The sequence below is a fragment of the Bidens hawaiensis genome, unplaced genomic scaffold (genome assembly GCF_021521415.1).
Source record: "Bidens hawaiensis isolate Kalapana, Puna unplaced genomic scaffold, B.hawaiensis_p1.1 tig00010926_1, whole genome shotgun sequence".
In the NCBI taxonomy this organism is placed as follows: Eukaryota; Viridiplantae; Streptophyta; class Magnoliopsida; order Asterales; family Asteraceae; genus Bidens; species Bidens hawaiensis.
In genome coordinates, this window is record NW_027491844.1 from 515,135 (window position 1) to 533,357 (window position 18,223).

General features: G+C 34.0%; 2 protein-coding genes across 2 annotated transcripts; both read left to right on the top strand.

Moving 5' to 3' along the window:
• Window positions 1-5,747: 5,747 nt before the first annotated feature.
• Window positions 5,748-6,830, top strand: LOC143536768 (uncharacterized). Its single transcript, XM_077030686.1, has one exon. The coding sequence runs from the start codon at window positions 5,748-5,750 to the stop codon at window positions 6,828-6,830; it is 1,083 nt and encodes a 360-aa protein (XP_076886801.1).
• Window positions 6,831-15,092: 8,262 nt separating this feature from the next.
• Window positions 15,093-17,739, top strand: LOC143536769 (NAC domain-containing protein 7-like). The gene is made up of 3 exons (XM_077030687.1): window positions 15,093-15,662; window positions 15,834-16,105; window positions 16,936-17,739. The coding sequence occupies exons 1-3, from the start codon at window positions 15,503-15,505 to the stop codon at window positions 17,539-17,541; spliced, it is 1,038 nt and encodes a 345-aa protein (XP_076886802.1). The 5' UTR covers window positions 15,093-15,502; the 3' UTR covers window positions 17,542-17,739.
• Window positions 17,740-18,223: the final 484 nt, after the last annotated feature.

Below are 18,223 nucleotides of genomic sequence, written 5' to 3' on the forward strand. Positions count from 1 at the left end.
AATTTTATAATAAAAAAATAAGTGGGTCATGGGTTTCACCAAACCCAGATGACTTTTAAACCGGGTTATAATATCTCATTTATTTGTGAAACTCTTTCATCATTAAAACCTACGTATATTATTAATTTCCTTACAATAAATAAAATTAAAATTCAAAAAATATACATAATAGCATAACTATGGATTTATAAGATATAAATAATGATAAATAAAATTTTATAATTCATAAATATTTAAAAACTTCATTTAATACAATATTTAAAAGTTATATTTTTGTAACTTTGATATTAATAATCTTCATAATTTGCATGATGTTGATTAGGGCAGTGAGCTGCATAATTTGCATGATGTTGACGTGTTGTCAATTTGTCATTTGGAGAGAGCTACGAGAGTGGGTAACTTTCTATAGGCACTCTCTAATCGAAAAACTAAAACACAAAGGATTCCAACATGTCTAATTGCATATATAACTCTCATGATTGAATCAACTAGCCTCTTTCTTACACCAAATCCCTTTAATCGTGAACTCCTTTAATATATCGTCCATCCATAGCCTCGAGTCATTCATGCCGAGATATTAGCATTCTTAGCAGAGTTGATGCATTGAAGTAGTTCTGATAAGTCCTTGCCGCTCTTGGTCCCCGTTTTCGGTTCCAGTAATCTCCATGTGGTTGCTGCAGTTTTGAAATCTAATCTCCACTTTTCAAGTTTTAACCTCTTTAACGGAGAATAACACAAGGAGTAGATTGCATAATCGTCCAATTGAAATGCCCCAAACTCGGGGGTCTCAGTGATTGGATTTACACATGCGTTGTAGCTCTTAAAACTAAATAGTCTCATTTACATTGCGGCGATAAACATTCAAACATACAAAAAAGTTCCATAAATGTCTTGATCACAGATCCATAACTGAACATCTTGTCTTAAAACATACACATAAACATAACTATTTGTCTCGCTAACGAGCAAGAGTAAAAAAAAAATTCAAAGATGATTTGTCTCATCAATGAGCAAGAGTCGAAAATATGACATGCCCAACTACCCTCACGGGAATCCATACTTTACGTGATGTGCATACTAGACTTAAGCATTGCTGAGTGAGTTATAGCATTCATAAATTCTAATACTATGTACAACTATCATGTAAAATTTCAGCACACGTATGCATCATGGATACATAACTATCAAAATTGCACGGCTTATCGTATATTAAATCATACATAATAAGTCAAAACATTGTGATGACTAGGTTTTGCAACTATCAGACACTATTTGGAATCTTAAATCCAACATCTACCTACTATACTCTAGCAAACCACAAATGCACTACACTACTGTACCATGTGTTCTCAAAGTAATCTGTCGTACTGCTTCCAAAGAAGCCTATCAAACTGTCCCTGTCCATTTTATGTTCCTTTCATAACTTTCATTTTATCTTTCTTTAAACACAACTATTCATTCTTTATAACATTTCACTTTTGTCATATTATTTCTTTACTTTAAAAACATACATTACTTTCTCGTACTATGTCAAAGACGCGTACCACCCCTAAACAAGTAAAGAGGTGGTAGTAGAGCTCACTTAGCACTTGAACTTTAAACAACTAAACCTTTGGATGATCTTTCTTTCGTAGAACACTTAGATTCGAGTCTGACTCGTAGCAACATTTTATTTTATTTTTGTTTTTTTTTCCTTTTTGTTGTTTTTTTAAAGTTTGTTCATTTGGCGCATTTAAGCCCCCTAAGTTTTACAATTCGGTTAAATCCCTCATAAAGTTGAATTAAGTATTTATATTTAATAAGAATAATATTTAAGTTAGATTAACTATATTTCTTAAATAAACTAATAATAAATAATTTTATTAAGAACAATAACTTTTTTTTAATGGCTAACGAATTCTCCAATCAGCTACTTGTTAAATTTATCACATCTTGATATATTCGTCTTTCGATCCAGGAAAAACTCTCAGTTAAGGCTAATAATATTTTTATCTACTATTCTTTTAAAAAAATTAATTATATGGTTTGATTTGTTTTCTATTTTATTAAAATAAGATAAAAACTAATTACAAACGTTTGGCAAACCTTTTATATCATGATTTTTTTAGATCATTTTATATATATTATGACTTTATTTTTTGAGATTTTCTTTCCGACTGTTATTGCATATGTAGTTACCCTAATGGTCGTATCATAACAAATTGAACCAATACCAACTGAATTTCTACGATGTCCACGATGCTACATGCGAGTTTAATTGCACTAGTTGTATTGAACCAGTGTTACACCCAGCGCGTTGCGCGGGGACAAGTTGGTAAACCTCGGAGGTGGTAATTAAAACACAAGAGTTGTCGGTCCCCAGACATTTAGGTGGTAAGTTGACACGAATTCGTCGGTTTCAGTACGTGCGTAACAGTATCGGAACTAAAACTCGAGCGTCGAACGTTGTCAATCCTGGGTTTTGAGGTAGTAAGTATATGCAAATTCGGTCGGTCTAAGTTACGTTTGTTTTGGTATCAAAAATAAAACAAAAGAAAACAAAAATGAATACAAAAACAAATTTGGCATTTGATTGGATTTTGTTATGTTCGTTAAGGTACGTACCAGAATTAAAACAAAATGCGGTGGGTCTACGTGAATTCGGTCGGTTTACCTCACATTCGATACCGAAACTAAAAGAAAAAATAAAAAATAAAATTGGTATTTGATCGATTTACGTTATGTTTGTTACGGTACCGAAACTAAAAACAACAAAAAAAAGTGCCGTCGACCACTAAGGTGCCGCCAAGTGGCCCGGCACTTGCATCACCAAAGTTTTCTTTTATAATAATAACTAGTGAGTTACCCGCGCGTTGCGCAGTAAAATCGGTCAGCAGAACCCGAGTGCTGCAGTGACGAATCAACGCGAATTTAGTCAATAGTACTTATGACCGTTACAGTGTCGGAACTAAAACAAAATTGAAACAAAAAAATAAGAATAAAAGTTGAGGTAGTCCAATGGGGCAGCATTGGTTGGTCCCGGACGACAGCCATTAATCAATGCGAATTTAGTCAGCATTAACTGCGTTCGCTATGGTACTGGAACTAAAACAAAACGACAACAAAAAATAAAAAATAAAAAATAAAAGTAAGGTGAGCTAATGGGGTGACGTTGCGGTCAGTCCCTGACGCTAAGGCAATAACTCTAGGACACTCGTATAACACATTATACCTTTTTTCCTTACCATATTTCAAGCAATGTTTATTTGATCAGTAAACCCAAGCGTTGGTAAAAGCTGATCATCGAAACGTCGAGTCGACTCGTATTCGGGCTTTTGTGGTGGTGAGTCGGTAAAACTGGGACGATGGTAAAAAACCAAACTTTTCGGCTGCGGATCAACGCGATTTTCATAGTTTTTGTTTACATTTGTTATGGTATTGGAACTAAAATAAAGTTTTCGGCTGCGGGCGCTGGTAAAAAACCGAACTTTTCGGCTGCGGGTCAACGCGATTTTCATAGTTGTCGTTTACATTTGTTATGGTATTGGAACTAAAATAAAGTTTGGCAAAACCCAGTACTGGACGTTGCGCGATGAGTCAGTTAAAGCTGAGCATTGTTAGCCCCGGACGTTGTGGCGGTAAATCAACACGATTTCAGTAAAACAAAAAACTTACGAATGCCAGAAAAAAACAAAAAGAAAAAAAACAAACAAACATATTTTGGTAGAAAAAAAAAAGTAAAATAATCAAAAATGAATCTTGTGGCACCGACATGTCTAGTTGACCTCTGTACGAAACGTCGAGCCGACTCGTATTCGGGCGTTTGTGGTGGTGAGTCGGCAAATCTGGGGCGCTAGTAAAAAACCGAGCTTTTTGGCGGTGTGTCAACGCGAATTTCATAGATTTCGTATGCATTTGTTACGGTATCGGAGTTAGAATAAAGTTTGGCAAAACCCGAACATTGGTAAAACCTAGCGCTGTCGGTACTCCACGTTGCGCTATGAGTCGTTAAAACCCGAGCATTGTTAGCCCCGAACGTTGTGGCAATAAATCAAAACGATTTCAATAAAACGAAAAAAAATAACGGTTGTTACAAATCTAGGAAAAAAACAAAAACAGAAAACATTTAAACAAAAAAGCAAACATTTTTTAAAAGGTTAAAAAAGAAAACAATAAAATAGTGGTGAGTCGGCAAAACTAGGGTGTTGGTAAAAAGCCGAGCTTTTCGGCGGTGTGTCAACGCGAATTTCATAGATTTCGTCTATGTTTGTAATGGTATTGGAATTAGAATAAAGTTTGGCAAAACCCGGACGTTGATAAAACCCAAGTGTTTTCGGTACTCCACGTTGCGCTATGAGTCATTAAAACCCGAGCATTGTTAGCCCCAGACGTTGTGGCGATAAATCAAAACGATTTCAGTAAAACGAAAAAAATAACGGTTGTTACAAATCTAGGAAAAAACAAAAACAAAAAACATTTAAACAAAAAAGCAAACATTTTTTAAAAGGTTAAAAAAACAATAAAATAGTCAGAAGTCAGTCTTGTGATTGAAAGGCAAAAATAAATAAATAAATAAATAAATAAATATAAAAATGTCTTTTGGCGCCGACAATTTCACTTTTACTTCTTATAGATAATAATAATAATAATAATAATAATAATAATAATAATATTATGGGTTGAATATAAAGAAAGGATCATAACAAAAAAAATGTGATAACTTTACGGATTGACAAAGGAAAAAGGAATTGAAGGAAAGATGCCTATCCTCCCTTAATCCATGGACCAAACGAAAAAGTAAAAGCGTTTCATTAACTTATCTGCACGCAGAAGCACAGGAATCCACTAACCCATAAACTAATTAATTAGACATAATAGTTAAACAATCATCCTTAATTATGCCACGTGGAATAAAAGGACCAACACCATGATCGAAGATTAGTCCACACCCAGTTCGCAGTCGTCACGTTAAGAATTCATCCCCGGTCTGATATGACATCATTTACCTACTCTTTCTGGGGTCCACATTCCACTACCAACTATGATGGATAATTCTCAAATAAGCCAAATGAGAAGAAATAAACTTAAAATAGGCTAAATTTCAAAAAAAAAATTAAAACTAATCCAATCAAAACCATCGGTGCCAATGCATTTGATTTCCCGTTAATGGATTTCAGCCGCCACTAAAATACTGACATGTGTAAATAGTATGACTTCACCTGATAATGTTCTGAGGGAAGTGGGGTTGGTCCGTTATACACCGGCCATCACGCGTGATGGCCTCACGAACACCGCCGCCGGTCCCCCCATCACGCGTGATGGGGGTCCGAACGTGATGGCCTCACGAACACCGCCGCCGGTCCCCCCATCACGCGTGATGGGGGTCCGAACGTGATGGCCATCACGTGGTGAATACCAAGAAATTTGAACGTTGGGGAGGGGGCTGACCGTTGGGGTTGGGGAATTAAAAAAAAATAAAAATTTAAACAATATAAATTAACAATCATTTCAATCCAACTCAAAATCAAATCCAACTCAAAACACTCTTAATCTTCTACTACAAAAACCTATTTCTTCACCACTTCAATTCAAAACAAAAAAATATAGATTTTCCGAGCAACTCGTTTCCGCTAGACACCGATAGCTCTTCGTCTTCGGACGATGACATTGTTGAATGGTTCCCGTTGTTATATAACGAACTTGAAGGCCCGAGCCGTCCAAAGAAAAAAATGGTGGATCGTGATCGTATACATGCCCACGAAGTGCTAATGAACGACTATTTTGTGGAGGAGCCGAAATACAATGACGAGACGTTCAGGGATCGGTTTCGTTTGCCGAAATCTTTATTTTTAAAGATTGTAGCGGACGTCGAAGCAAGCGAAGAATGGTTTCAAGAATCTTACGACGCGAGGGGCAAACGAAGTTTTACAGCGCTTCAAAAATGCACATCCGCTATTCGTCAATTAGCGACAGGTAACCCACCCGATCAATTCGATGAATACTTACAAATGTCTCAGAGAACTTCACGTGAATGTCTGCAATTCTTTTGTAATGCGATTATTAAATTGTATGGCAAAGAATTTCTACAAAAACCAACAAGACACGACATTACACGTCTTTACGCCACGCATGAGACTAGAAGGCATTTTCCAGGAATGCTCGGTAGTATCGACTGTACACATATCGAATGGAGGAATTGTCCACAGGAGTTTCGAGGGGCGTATGTTAGGGGTGATATCAAACGACCGACTATCGTACTTGAAGCGGTTGCGTCAAATGATTTATGGATTTGGCGTTCTTATTTTGGTGTTCCTGACTCAAACAACGACATCAGTGTTCTATACACATCACCGTTGTTTCAAAGCGTGACAAATGGTACCGCACCCTTCTGTCCGTATTTTGTCAACGGGAGATATTACAGACGTGGCTACTTTCTTGTCGATGGTATCTACCCGGCATGGTCTGTTTTTGTGAAAGCCTTTTCGTTTCCTGTCGAGATCAAGGAAAAGGCATTCAAGAAGTTGCAAGAATCGGCAAGAAAAGATGTCGAGAGAGCTTTCGGTGTCTTAAAGGGTAGATGGTGCATACTTAGTCGACCGGTTCGTGCAATGAAAAAACCCATGATCTCTAGCATGTTATATGCATGCATCATATTGCACAATATGCTAATAAAAGAAGACGGACGTGCAATTTCTCCAAATTGGATGCCGGATCCTCCTACTCAAGTTCCTGTTCCTGAGAACGTGCAATTAGGCTTGCGGAACGAAGATATTCACCATCGGTTGAGATATGATCTAGTTGAACTTGTAGGTTCTTTAGGTTTGGAATTTCCGAATTCGGACGAGGAGTAGATTGTTTAATGTAACTTTTATTTTTTTTAATTTACTATTGTTTTTAATTTTTAAGTTGTAAAAACTATCCAAAAAAAAAAAATTTCCATCACACCACACCACCACCCCTACCAAAATTCCATCACTAGTGATGGAAAGTGGTGAGGTAAGGTGGCACACTTGTATTGGTGGGAGCAAGTGATGGTTTTTAAACCACCCCCACCCCCCTGAGCAAATCCATTTCCTTCGTTATTTTTGGTGTGAAAATCGTCTCCGCGAAAACCATCTCCTCCGTGATGTTTGGTCATGTTTTCATCCCCACCGTGAGTTTTCCAAAAAAGTTGAAAATCGTGTTTTTTTTATATTCGTTTGACCAGACGTATTCACGTGAATTTGTCTTTTCACATAAAACCCACCTAATCATCATCTTCATCTTTATCTTCTTCACATAATCTACCAACAACCTCCTCCCTCCACCACCGCCGCCACCCATCTCCTTCCTCGACAAACTCCAAGACCTCACCCTTTTCCGGCGAGCCACCGCCACCACCGGAAATTCATACGGATTCGCCGGAAAAGGGTGAGGTCTTGGAGTTCGTCAGGGAAGGAGATGGGTAGGGATGGCAGCAAAACCTACCTGAAACCCGACATAATTGGGACGGGTCTTACCCGTCCCATTAGGGTTTGGGACGGGTCTGGGATTAATTTTTAAATTTTTCGTAGGTTTGGGACGGGTCTAGGATTTCTAATATACCCGATTGTCCGACCCGATTACCCGATAACTGTATATATCTATCTATCTATATACATACATACACACACACACACACACACATATATATATATATATATATAATATAGTATTTCTAATTTGTGTTAAGTGTTTTATTAAGTTTTTTACATTATGGTAATGTTCAAGATTATTAAAGGATATTGTGTGTGTACATATATATATCAACAAGCAATCAATTAAAAAAACATATTGACCAGTTATATATTGTCAAAAATCGATGGGTATTTTTAATAAACTAACGGGTATACCCAAAACCCATGAGTATGCCCGAGACCCGATGGATAATTACCCGATAAATACCCGACGGGTCTAGGACAGGGTCTTATAAACGGGTCCGGGTCTGGGAATACCTAGACCCGTCTCAGACCCGACCCATTGTCATCCCTAGAGATGGGTGGTGGCGGCTACGGAGGGAGGAGGTTGTTGGTGGATTATGTGAAGAAGATGAAGATGATGATTTGGTGGGTTTTATGTGAAAAGATGAAATTCACGTGAAATTCATTTTGTCAGACGAATTTAAAAAAAAAACACAATTTTCAACTTTTTTTGAAAACTCACGGCGGAGATGAAACATGACCAAACATCACGTAGGAAATGGTTTTCGCATAGACGATTTTCACACCAAAAATAACGGGAGAGATGGATTTGATCATAAAATTTATCGAGTGGGGTCAGACTCTTTACATGAGTCAGCATTTTAGGGGCAGTTAAAATTCTTCGGCGGGAAACCAAATGGTTTTGGTTTGATTATTTTTGGATTTTTTTTTTAAATTTGGTCTATTTTGAGTTTATCTATCATAATTTAGCATATTTTTGGAATTTTCCCATTACGATATCATGAAATCAATACAGTATTCAATAGTAAACCGATGTATATTTATTCGAAGAATGTGTGGGCATGTGAGAAAATGAATAATAATAAAAAATTTAGTCGACCAAACACCAGGTCACGTGAAGTTATTTTGGGGTTTACCTTTTCGATCACCTCAGACTTTTATGGTATTTCTTAGATCAGCCATCGTTACTCCCTATAATCCAATACTTGCTATACAATTAAGGACGATTGTGATAATACTCATCCCCTATCTATTGGATAAAAATGAAGTAGAAGAGCTAAAACTTTTAATTGAACAAATTCAAACTTGAAAAGGATCTTTCTGATTCTCGAAGGGGCTACAATCTACTAGTCATCCGCTATCGGGTATACACATATCGTATTGGGAATACCTGTCGAGTATTAGGTATGTGTATACCCTACGAATAAACGTGGTCCTAGGGGTGTAAACGAGTGAAGTTGTGCATGAGCTTCTCGAGCTTTTTTTGCTAAAAGCTCGAACCAAACTAAGGTAAAACGACTAAAAATAAGCTCATTTGATAAGATAAGCCTAATCTTTACTTATCAACCTCTAGTAAGCTAGTTAGCCGGAGGAGCCTATTATTTAAACAATTTTATTATATATATATGTTTAAGTTCAGACGAGAAATGACATTACTGCGAGAAATTAATATAAGCCACTAGTTTTATTTTAGATTTTAATTTTCTTAAAAATAAATGAAAAAGATGTAAATGCAATAATAAATGCACATTCTCTCTTCAATTAATACAATTAATATAATCATAATAAATTTCTCACTAATTAATATACTTAACTAATTTAACTATAATAATTAAAAAGATAAAAACACTAATTTAGTTTTATAATTTATTTATCTCCTCTTCATTTTATCCAACAAAAATATAATTTATTCATATAATAATATTTCTTTATATTAAAAAAAACATTTTCTTTCCACTCAATTTATTAGCATGTATCAACGCATAATTTTTAACAATAAATATCAAAACATAATATTTTTTTCAATTGATATACCTAGAAAAATTATTGTGATAAATAATAATAAAAAATATCATAAAAATGTGTCCATTAAATATAAACAATAAATATACAACATACACAAAATTATATAACCTACGCTTGTTTTGAGCAATAAAAACGTACAACATACATACAACTTACATATGTAATTCGACATCAACAATTATATAAACTACACTAAGATACACATATCCTATATGTGTGTATGTTATATATTTTTCACGTGTAGGTTATATGTTTTCTTATTCTTAGAACAAGTGTGGGCTATATGTTTTTGTGTAGGTTGTATATTTTTTATTGACATTTAATGCAAACATGTGTAAGAGAGTTTTTGTATTATTCATCATAATGTAACTACGCGTTGATGGATATTGATATATTGAGTTGGAATAAATTGGTTTTGGATAGAAAGAAATGTTAATATACGAATAAAATGTATTTGTGTAGGATAAAATTTTCGTATGTTTGTTATATGTTTTTCGTGTGTAGGTTATACGTTTTCATGTGCGTGTGCATTTTATTGATGCTGAATTTTGTGTGTAAGTTATATGTTTTTCGTATGTAGGTTATATGTTTTCTTATTTTTAGAACAATTTTAGGTTATATGTTTTTGTGTAGGTTTTATATTTTTTTGTTGATATTTAATGCAAACATGTGTAAGATAGTTTTTCATACTATTCATCACAATGTAACTACGTGTTGATGGATATTTATATATTGAGTTGGAAGAAATTGGTTTTGGATAGAAAAAAATTTTAATGTATAAATAAATTATACCCGTGTTGGATAAAAATTCAAGAAAGAAAAAATAAGTTATAAAAATAAATGAATTTTTTATATTTTCCAATTATAATAATTTAATTAGTCATATTAATTGAATAGATAACTATTATGGTTTATTAGTTATATTAATTAAAGAGAAAGAATGCATTTATACTTTCTTCATTTATATTTATGCATTTAAAACCTAAAATAAAATTAGTGGTCCATATTCATTTCTTGCAGTAATATTGTTTCTCGCCTGAACCATCCCCTATATATATATATATATGTATGTATGTGTGTGTTATGATCATTAGAACTACTTGAAACTACTTGTGAAAGGCTGATAGTTGTGAGACTAGTTAGTTTTATGATTTGGTATAGTGGTGTTAACATATACAACTATTTGATTATGTTTTATGATTTGGTATATGGTTGTGTTTATCTATACAACTATTTGATTATAGTATTAAAGTAAATAAACAATGTAAAATCAAAAATAATTATTCTTTTGATTCTATCGAATTTTCTTTGACCGAAATGATAGAAATTTTGAAGCAAAGCATGGTAGCTAAATCGGTCGCAAAGAACCCGATGGCTAAATCAGTTCGGTTGCGATTGTGGTCGCTAATAGTTCAGTCGATTGTGGTCGCAAACAGTTTGGTGTCGTTGCAATCTCCGTCGTAAAAGTTTGGTCACAAAATTGGCCACAGAAAAGATTTCGTCGCAAATGCGGTCGCAATCTCGTTCGTAAAAAGTTCGGTCACAAAATCAGTTGCAAAAAAAATCCGGTCGCAAATTCGGTTGCTAAATTTGCCACCGAAACTCCAGTGGCAAAATCGGACGCAACAATATTTTCGGTCGCAAAATAATTGCCGACCAAGGTTTAACCGACCGTCAAAACCGGTAGCAATTCGGTCGCAAAGGGCATTCGCAACCGATTTGCGACCGAACGGCGGTTGCAAATGCCCAGTTTTCTAGTGGTGGACCATAAGTGATAGAAGGGTGGGATTGATGTGTATTGGGACCCATAAGTGTCATAAAAGGTAGTCATTAGACTTATATGACACCTTACTTGTAGTAATGAGACCCGTATGAGTAAGAAAATATTGACGTTTTGTTTGATCATAGTGGTTCTAAATGAGATGGCGACTTATAACTTGGATTGTGTTGGATTGTGCGTGTGAGACTATGAGATACCATGTATGATTGTATGGGAATGACATGTAAAGATATATGCAAGCGGAAATGTTGAAAAATTACCAATTGACCCTCATGGAGGGTATAATATGCCCACTAGTGTATTAGATTCCAGCTTGTTGATGTTTATAAACTATTCGGACACGATCTTGAAAAACTATTTATCCATAAAAATTAGGGGCATTTACATATATCCACTTCCTAAGTTCCTTTATTACATATTTACCCAACCCTTAAAAATCAATTACATATTTTCCCTTCACCACATATATCACATATTTCCCCATTTCATTAAAATTAACTAAAAAATAACTATTTTACACTTAATGACCTAGTTAAAGACTTATTTACATATATCTCTTTCTAACAAAAATAATTACATATATCCCCAATTTAGCCCAAAGTGAGTCCGCTAAGACAAACATATCAAAGCTACTAAAAGGCTTAAGGCGGAGCCATATGTAAAAGTTTCTTTTATTATTATTATTATTATTATTATTATTATTATTGCTAGTACTTAGGTGTAGCTAATGTTACAAAAGTGAAATGAATATTATTTAATATAAGAACTATAGTCTGAGTTATTTACTTGGATTTACTCAAATGGACATATGTCTAGATTTAATAATTTAAATTTATGGATATTATTTTCGAAATATCACTCAACGCACTGAAATCTTAAATGATACAAGTTGAAATTCATCTCAAATGTTTCTAACTTTTATAAAACTTTTAATCCCTTTATTAATACTATTATTATTAACATATTATTGGATTCAACTTTTTAATCATTAGCAAATATCAAAAATATTTTTTACATAGTTAATAAGCTAAATATTTCTAATATGGGTGGCGTATAAACAAATTTTATCATATAATAAAAGTAAAAGGGTAATTGCATGCTAAAAGGGGAAATATGTAATTAAGATTTTAACATTGGGGAGATATGCAATTAAGAGGCTTAATGAGGGGATATATATAAAAATCCATAAAAAGGCTATAAGAAAGCATAGAAGTGTTTCATTAGCTATAATTTGCATCATTAATTAACGATCCAATATGAAGGGGGTGTTTGGAATTCCTTATTTCAACCTCTTTATAACTTATGACTATAAGTCATAAGTTACAAAAGTATAATTTATAACTTATTGTTCTCATAATTTTTAACTTACCCCAAACACCTTATAACTTTTTAGAAAAGTTATAAGTCATAAGTAGGGTAAAATATGCAATTCACCCCCGATGTTTTCCGATCTTGAGGAAAAGAGGAAATTAATTTTGATTTGAGAAGGGGCGTAAAATCGAGAAATATTTTGATTTGAGAAGGGGCGTAAAATCGAGAAAAAAAGTATTTCTTACATTCGGTATGTATCATTTAATAATGTTAGATAATTGTACTTGATTAATATTCATAGAATATAAGTGTCTTAAGAGAGACCAAAGACCCCAAAGTGGAAATCTTCCCAAACAAGGGTATGTGGGTGCCCTTTAAGTTATATCATGCCTTCACATTCTTAAACCTTACCCATCTCTCTCTCTCTATCTCTCTCACATACACGCACACACAAAATGTCTTAAAAAAGCTGAAAGGAAGAGATAATATTCTGGTATTTTATGTGTGTTTGTATGTCAATATATATGTATATCCATGTTTGCATGTATGTATGAGTTGGTGTGGTCTCTATCAGTAGCTGGTGGCCGGTGGTGGAGTATTAGTATATGACCGCCACCTTTTTTCCGCATCATCTTCCTCCCTTTTTTTAGCAGGAAGCTTTACCGGCAATCAAGGTCTTCATATACACAATAAAGGTATCTCTAGAATTAAGTAAGATGCCCTTTTGTGTTTTCCACTCTTTCTGTTTATGTTCTTCAAACAACCAAAAAACAACTTTTCGTGCCTTGTGTTTTTGTTGTCATTAGATTCCTCGGGATCTGATGTGTTATTAAGACAGCAAAAAACAAAAAGTTTTTTTCCTTCAATTCCCGAGTAAATTAACACCCTTTTGGATCTCAAACATTCCTTTTGTTCTCTGCCTTTTCTTTCTCTATAATCATCATCCACTGCTAGAATAACAACCAGATCTATTTAGAAGGTTTTGTTTTTATCTATATGCTTCATCTTCTTCTTGATCTTCTTTGTTTAAAGAGTCTTTTTATTTATGTATGTGTTTCCTAGGAATATCAATTCATGTTTTGATTTGGTTTTCAATCTACGTTTTATCATACCAGATTTGGTTGTAGAAAAATATAGATTAAAAAAAGTGATTAACTTGTAGTTGGCAATATATAACCTGTTCAAAACGAATCAATATGTTTTCCTTTTAGTCTTGATGGATTGTGTGTGTGTGTGTGTGTAATTTCTGATTTGAGCTTGATCTTCTAGCTAGATCTTTCAAGATTGACGCCTGAGAAGAAAAAAAAACTTCTTGATTGATCTATGCACTACTATATGTTTAATTTGGGGCGTTTTAGTATGTTATCAATGTTAAGTTGTATAATTTTTATGCATTATTTTCAGGTATTAACTTTTGTTTGAGTGGTGCAAAACTTGAGTGGTTTTCCTCAAGAAAAAGCAAACTTGAGTAGTTTTTTTCTTGATAATCAAGTAAGAAAAGGGTGCTTCTCCCATGCGAATGCATGGCAGAAACATTGTCCACACATGTCATTTCATTTTGTTCACATCATTTACATTCTACCCTACACCATCTTTTCTCCTATATACCATTAAACAAGAATGCCCCTCATTTAATGATGTATTTGATTCATCTTCTTCTATGTTAAAAATACTTTCTATATTAAACAAGATATAATTTCCCTCACTAATTAAACATGTATTTGATCAATTTATAAAATTAAAATACTCATAGGATAACATATAGTGAGGTTGATCATAAGTCTTCCGCAATAATGTCAAGGGTTTGTATCTCGGAGAGTATCTGTTAAAACTTCCATTCCTAGGAGCTTGCGCGCCCTTTTGTAAACACCAGATTATAGTGTTTTTGTTACTTACCAAGTATATGTACGGCTTGATGTGAGTGTGAAAATTAAGAACCTTTTTGGTTATACTGATTCCCCTCAAGGTATTAGGTTCCATGAGAGTTCATAATATGATATGATCTTTATATTAAGTTATGTACTTTATGAGAATTTATAGAATGTAGGTTGCTCTCTTTGCTTTTATTTACTTGTTTCTTTGTATGCTAAGTTAGCAGTTTCTAGTGCATGCATAATAATGAAAGCACCTATATATAGACATACAGTTAATGCAATAGGATGTCTTTCGTTTAATTTGAGCTAACGTTTGAGCTTCATATAGGCCACGAGTTTATAAGATGCCACTAGAAACTCAAAGACATCAACTCATGACATAGTTAAGAAGTAAGTTTTGGTTTCCTTTAAATGGTTCTTTGTATAAAACCTGAAGTTACTGCAAACTCTAAATACTTGCAACCATGAAACAAATTCATCTTTATTTGGAATGGCATGAAGCAAATTTATCTGTTCTTGTTAATCAAGCTAGCACCAAACAAATATATTCATTTCCTCTTTCTGTATTTGCATTTGCTTATGTATTGAACTTTTCTATTTATATAACTATTTTTGAAAAAATTAAGCAATTTAGACGTCGATCACGGTAGTTAACGGCACAGGATAATATAGCCCCATGAAATGCAAAACTGGTGTATGATGTGGCATAAGTCGAGGCATTCCAAAAACAATTGACAATCTCCTAGCTCCAATTTCTTCACATTAAGTGATAATTAGTTGTGGACTATAATAAGGAGCTAATTCAAATCACTTATTAGCTTCATATTTGCCTTTTGGTTTAGTAACAGACTATCATTTCATGCCAGAAGTTATCATCAAAACAACTGCCTGCATTGGTTTTTTATTCTACTTGTGGCCTGATCGATCAAGATATCAATATAACTTATTGGATGATCTTTTAACACGTGCTGATTGAGACTATATTGGCATAATACCCCTTCTTTAACAATAATCGCTGACAATGTTGTGATCATTTGCAGATTGCAGGTTTGAGATCATACACCTTTGAGAGAATGAATACCTTTTCACATGTTCCTCCTGGTTTTAGATTCCACCCAACGGATGAAGAACTCGTGGATTACTACCTTAGGAAAAAAGTCGCATCGAAAAGGATTGATCTTGATGTTATCAAAGATGTTGATCTCTACAGAATTGAACCATGGGATCTTCAAGGTAGAAATTCAACACGAACCAGCTTTTATATAAATGACGTTATGAGTTGTGCAATACAACTTAACAAAGCATTAGTTAAGCATCTCATGGATGCAAGATTATCAATGCTTTAATTAAATCACTTGCGCTAATATAATTTATACATCGACTCTTTTTTTAATATCATGTCAGAGTTGTGCAATCTAGGAACCGAAGAGCAAAATGAGTGGTATTTCTTTAGCCACAAGGATAAAAAATATCCAACAGGAACTCGCACTAATCGGGCTACAAAAATTGGCTTTTGGAAAGCTACTGGAAGAGACAAGGCCATATACTCTAAGAATAACTTGGTTGGCATGAGAAAAACTTTGGTGTTTTACAAGGGCCGAGCTCCTAATGGACAGAAATCAGATTGGATCATGCATGAGTATAGACTAGAAACAAATGAAAACGCCATGACTCAGGTTAGTAACTTGTATATTTTTCATCCTTCCAGTGTAGTAGCAGATTACAACCATTGTTTATATCATGATAAGAGCATAGCAATTGTAATGTTTGCAGTCTTCCGTGGGCACACGGATGGCCTTCCTTTCATTGCGTCGCAATGCATTTGTTTTTGTTATGTTTTTGGGCATTCATCCTTGAACAAGGACGGAATATAGTAGGCCTCATTTCCAATTACGAAGAAATTTATAAATAAAAATAATAGTTTCTGTATATATATATATATATATAATTTATTATATTATTTAAAAACTAAATAGTTTATTAAAGTAAATAGTTTAATTGCGAAATATTAATGTAAAAGGTAGGACAATTGTGTATAATAGTAAGAATTGCTGAGGTTACTCTTAGAAATAAATTATATGTATATAAAAACTGATGTGATGTGATATGGTATGTGGTCTAAAAGCTCCTAGTTACGTCCCTTGGGATATCACTATTTTCAGATTTCGTTTCTCCTTAGATAACTCTATTTTAGTGTTCATTGTTTGGGGAAGCTATTATCATCAATTGTGGTAAAAGTAAAGAACCTATTTTCGACGAATTAACACTATTTAATGCACAAAATCCTTAAATTTGCCAAAACGTACAATATGAAATAGTGAAGGGTTGGTTAATGGCTTTGTAAAGTGTTTCATTTGTAAAGTGTTTCACATGTGAAGCTTCATTTTGTTTATTAAGTTCTGGAACCTTTAAAACCAAGACGTTATTGGAATAACATGATGAATAATAAACAAAATATATGTTTTGATTCTGAGGTATCACATCTTTAATGCTTTGTTTTCAACAGGAAGAAGGATGGGTTGTGTGTAGGGTTTTCAAGAAGCGCATGACAACGGTTCGTAGAATGGATGCACATGATTCTTTGTGTTGGTATACTGACCAAGTCTCATGCATGCCCGATTATGAATCCCCGAACTGCATATCTCATCCTTACACTTCTAGTAACTCATTCCAACCTCAACTTCCTCCAAAATCTGAGCTTGATGAAATGCATTACAACTTGCCTCTTGAGCACTCATTCCTCCAGCTTCCGCAGTTAGAATCACTCAGATTTCCGCAGCCAGCAGCAGCCGGAATAAACGCCTCTTGCACAAGAACTTTACAGCCCCCAACTCAGCAATCCAACTTGCTTTATGGAAACAATAACAATAATAATAGTGAACAAGATCTTCAACCAACTGATTGGCGAGTACTTGATAACTTTGTTGCTTCTCAGCTCAGTAATGAACAAAATGTTGCCACCAAGGACAATAATTATTTGAATCATCCTTCATCATCATTTCAAATGGCTGAACATATTAACATGCTTTTAAGCGACTCAAAGAGTGATGAGATGGCTTCAGAAGGTGCCTCAATATCCACATCCACTTGCCAAATTGTTCTTTGGAAGTAATTATCAAATGAGTACTTTGAATTCTTGTTCATCAAAGGTTATATGAGGCATATTATAGTGACTAAAATGTATGTACTAATATCAAACTTTTGATCTGGTTGCTGTACATAATAAAGTTAATATGATGAAGCAACTCTATCAAATTTGTTGTACTAAGCTATGTCTAAAAATTATTTTGATTTTAATAATTTGTTAAGATAAAGTAACAAGGGAAGTACTTCTAGATTTTCATTTTAGTAACGCCTTTTTTTCCTAATCCTGACAATCTTTTGGATTAGCAAGTGGTTTAGGATTCCACCTAGTAGTTTTAGGCGTCCTCAGAAAGTTCTTGTACTTCTAAGCAATTCTCTATAGCTCCTACGATTAGGCGACAACCGATAAGTGAAATCCATAGAGTTTTTCACCAAGCTTAACGCATTGCTTATCTATGGAGTCCGCTTGCCATTCAAGCGAACTTGCCAAGTTTGTTAATTAATAAAGATAGCGAACTATCTAGAAGAACACGAATTTCTAGAAAATGCTTATTTAGAAATATTTAGTTGAATAAACCACCTACTATCCAAAAATTTCTAATCCTATCATCAATTGTATGTCGTACATATATATAGGTTCTTCTGTGTTGGTTAATTTTTCATTGTTACATTTATTTTCTTGCGTATATTCTTCTTGATCATGTGTTTTA

Excerpts from the sequence above, each read along its gene's own strand:
- LOC143536769 (XM_077030687.1), top strand. The coding sequence starts at position 15,503 with ATGAATACCTTTTCACATGTTCCTCCTGGTTTTAGATTCCACCCAACG. Across the intron at positions 15,663-15,833 it reads TGAACCATGGGATCTTCAAG|AGTTGTGCAATCTAGGAACC; the intron begins GTAGAAATTCAA and ends ATATCATGTCAG. Across the intron at positions 16,106-16,935 it reads ATGAAAACGCCATGACTCAG|GAAGAAGGATGGGTTGTGTG; the intron begins GTTAGTAACTTG and ends TGTTTTCAACAG.
- LOC143536768 (XM_077030686.1), top strand. The coding sequence starts at position 5,748 with ATGAACGACTATTTTGTGGAGGAGCCGAAATACAATGACGAGACGTTC.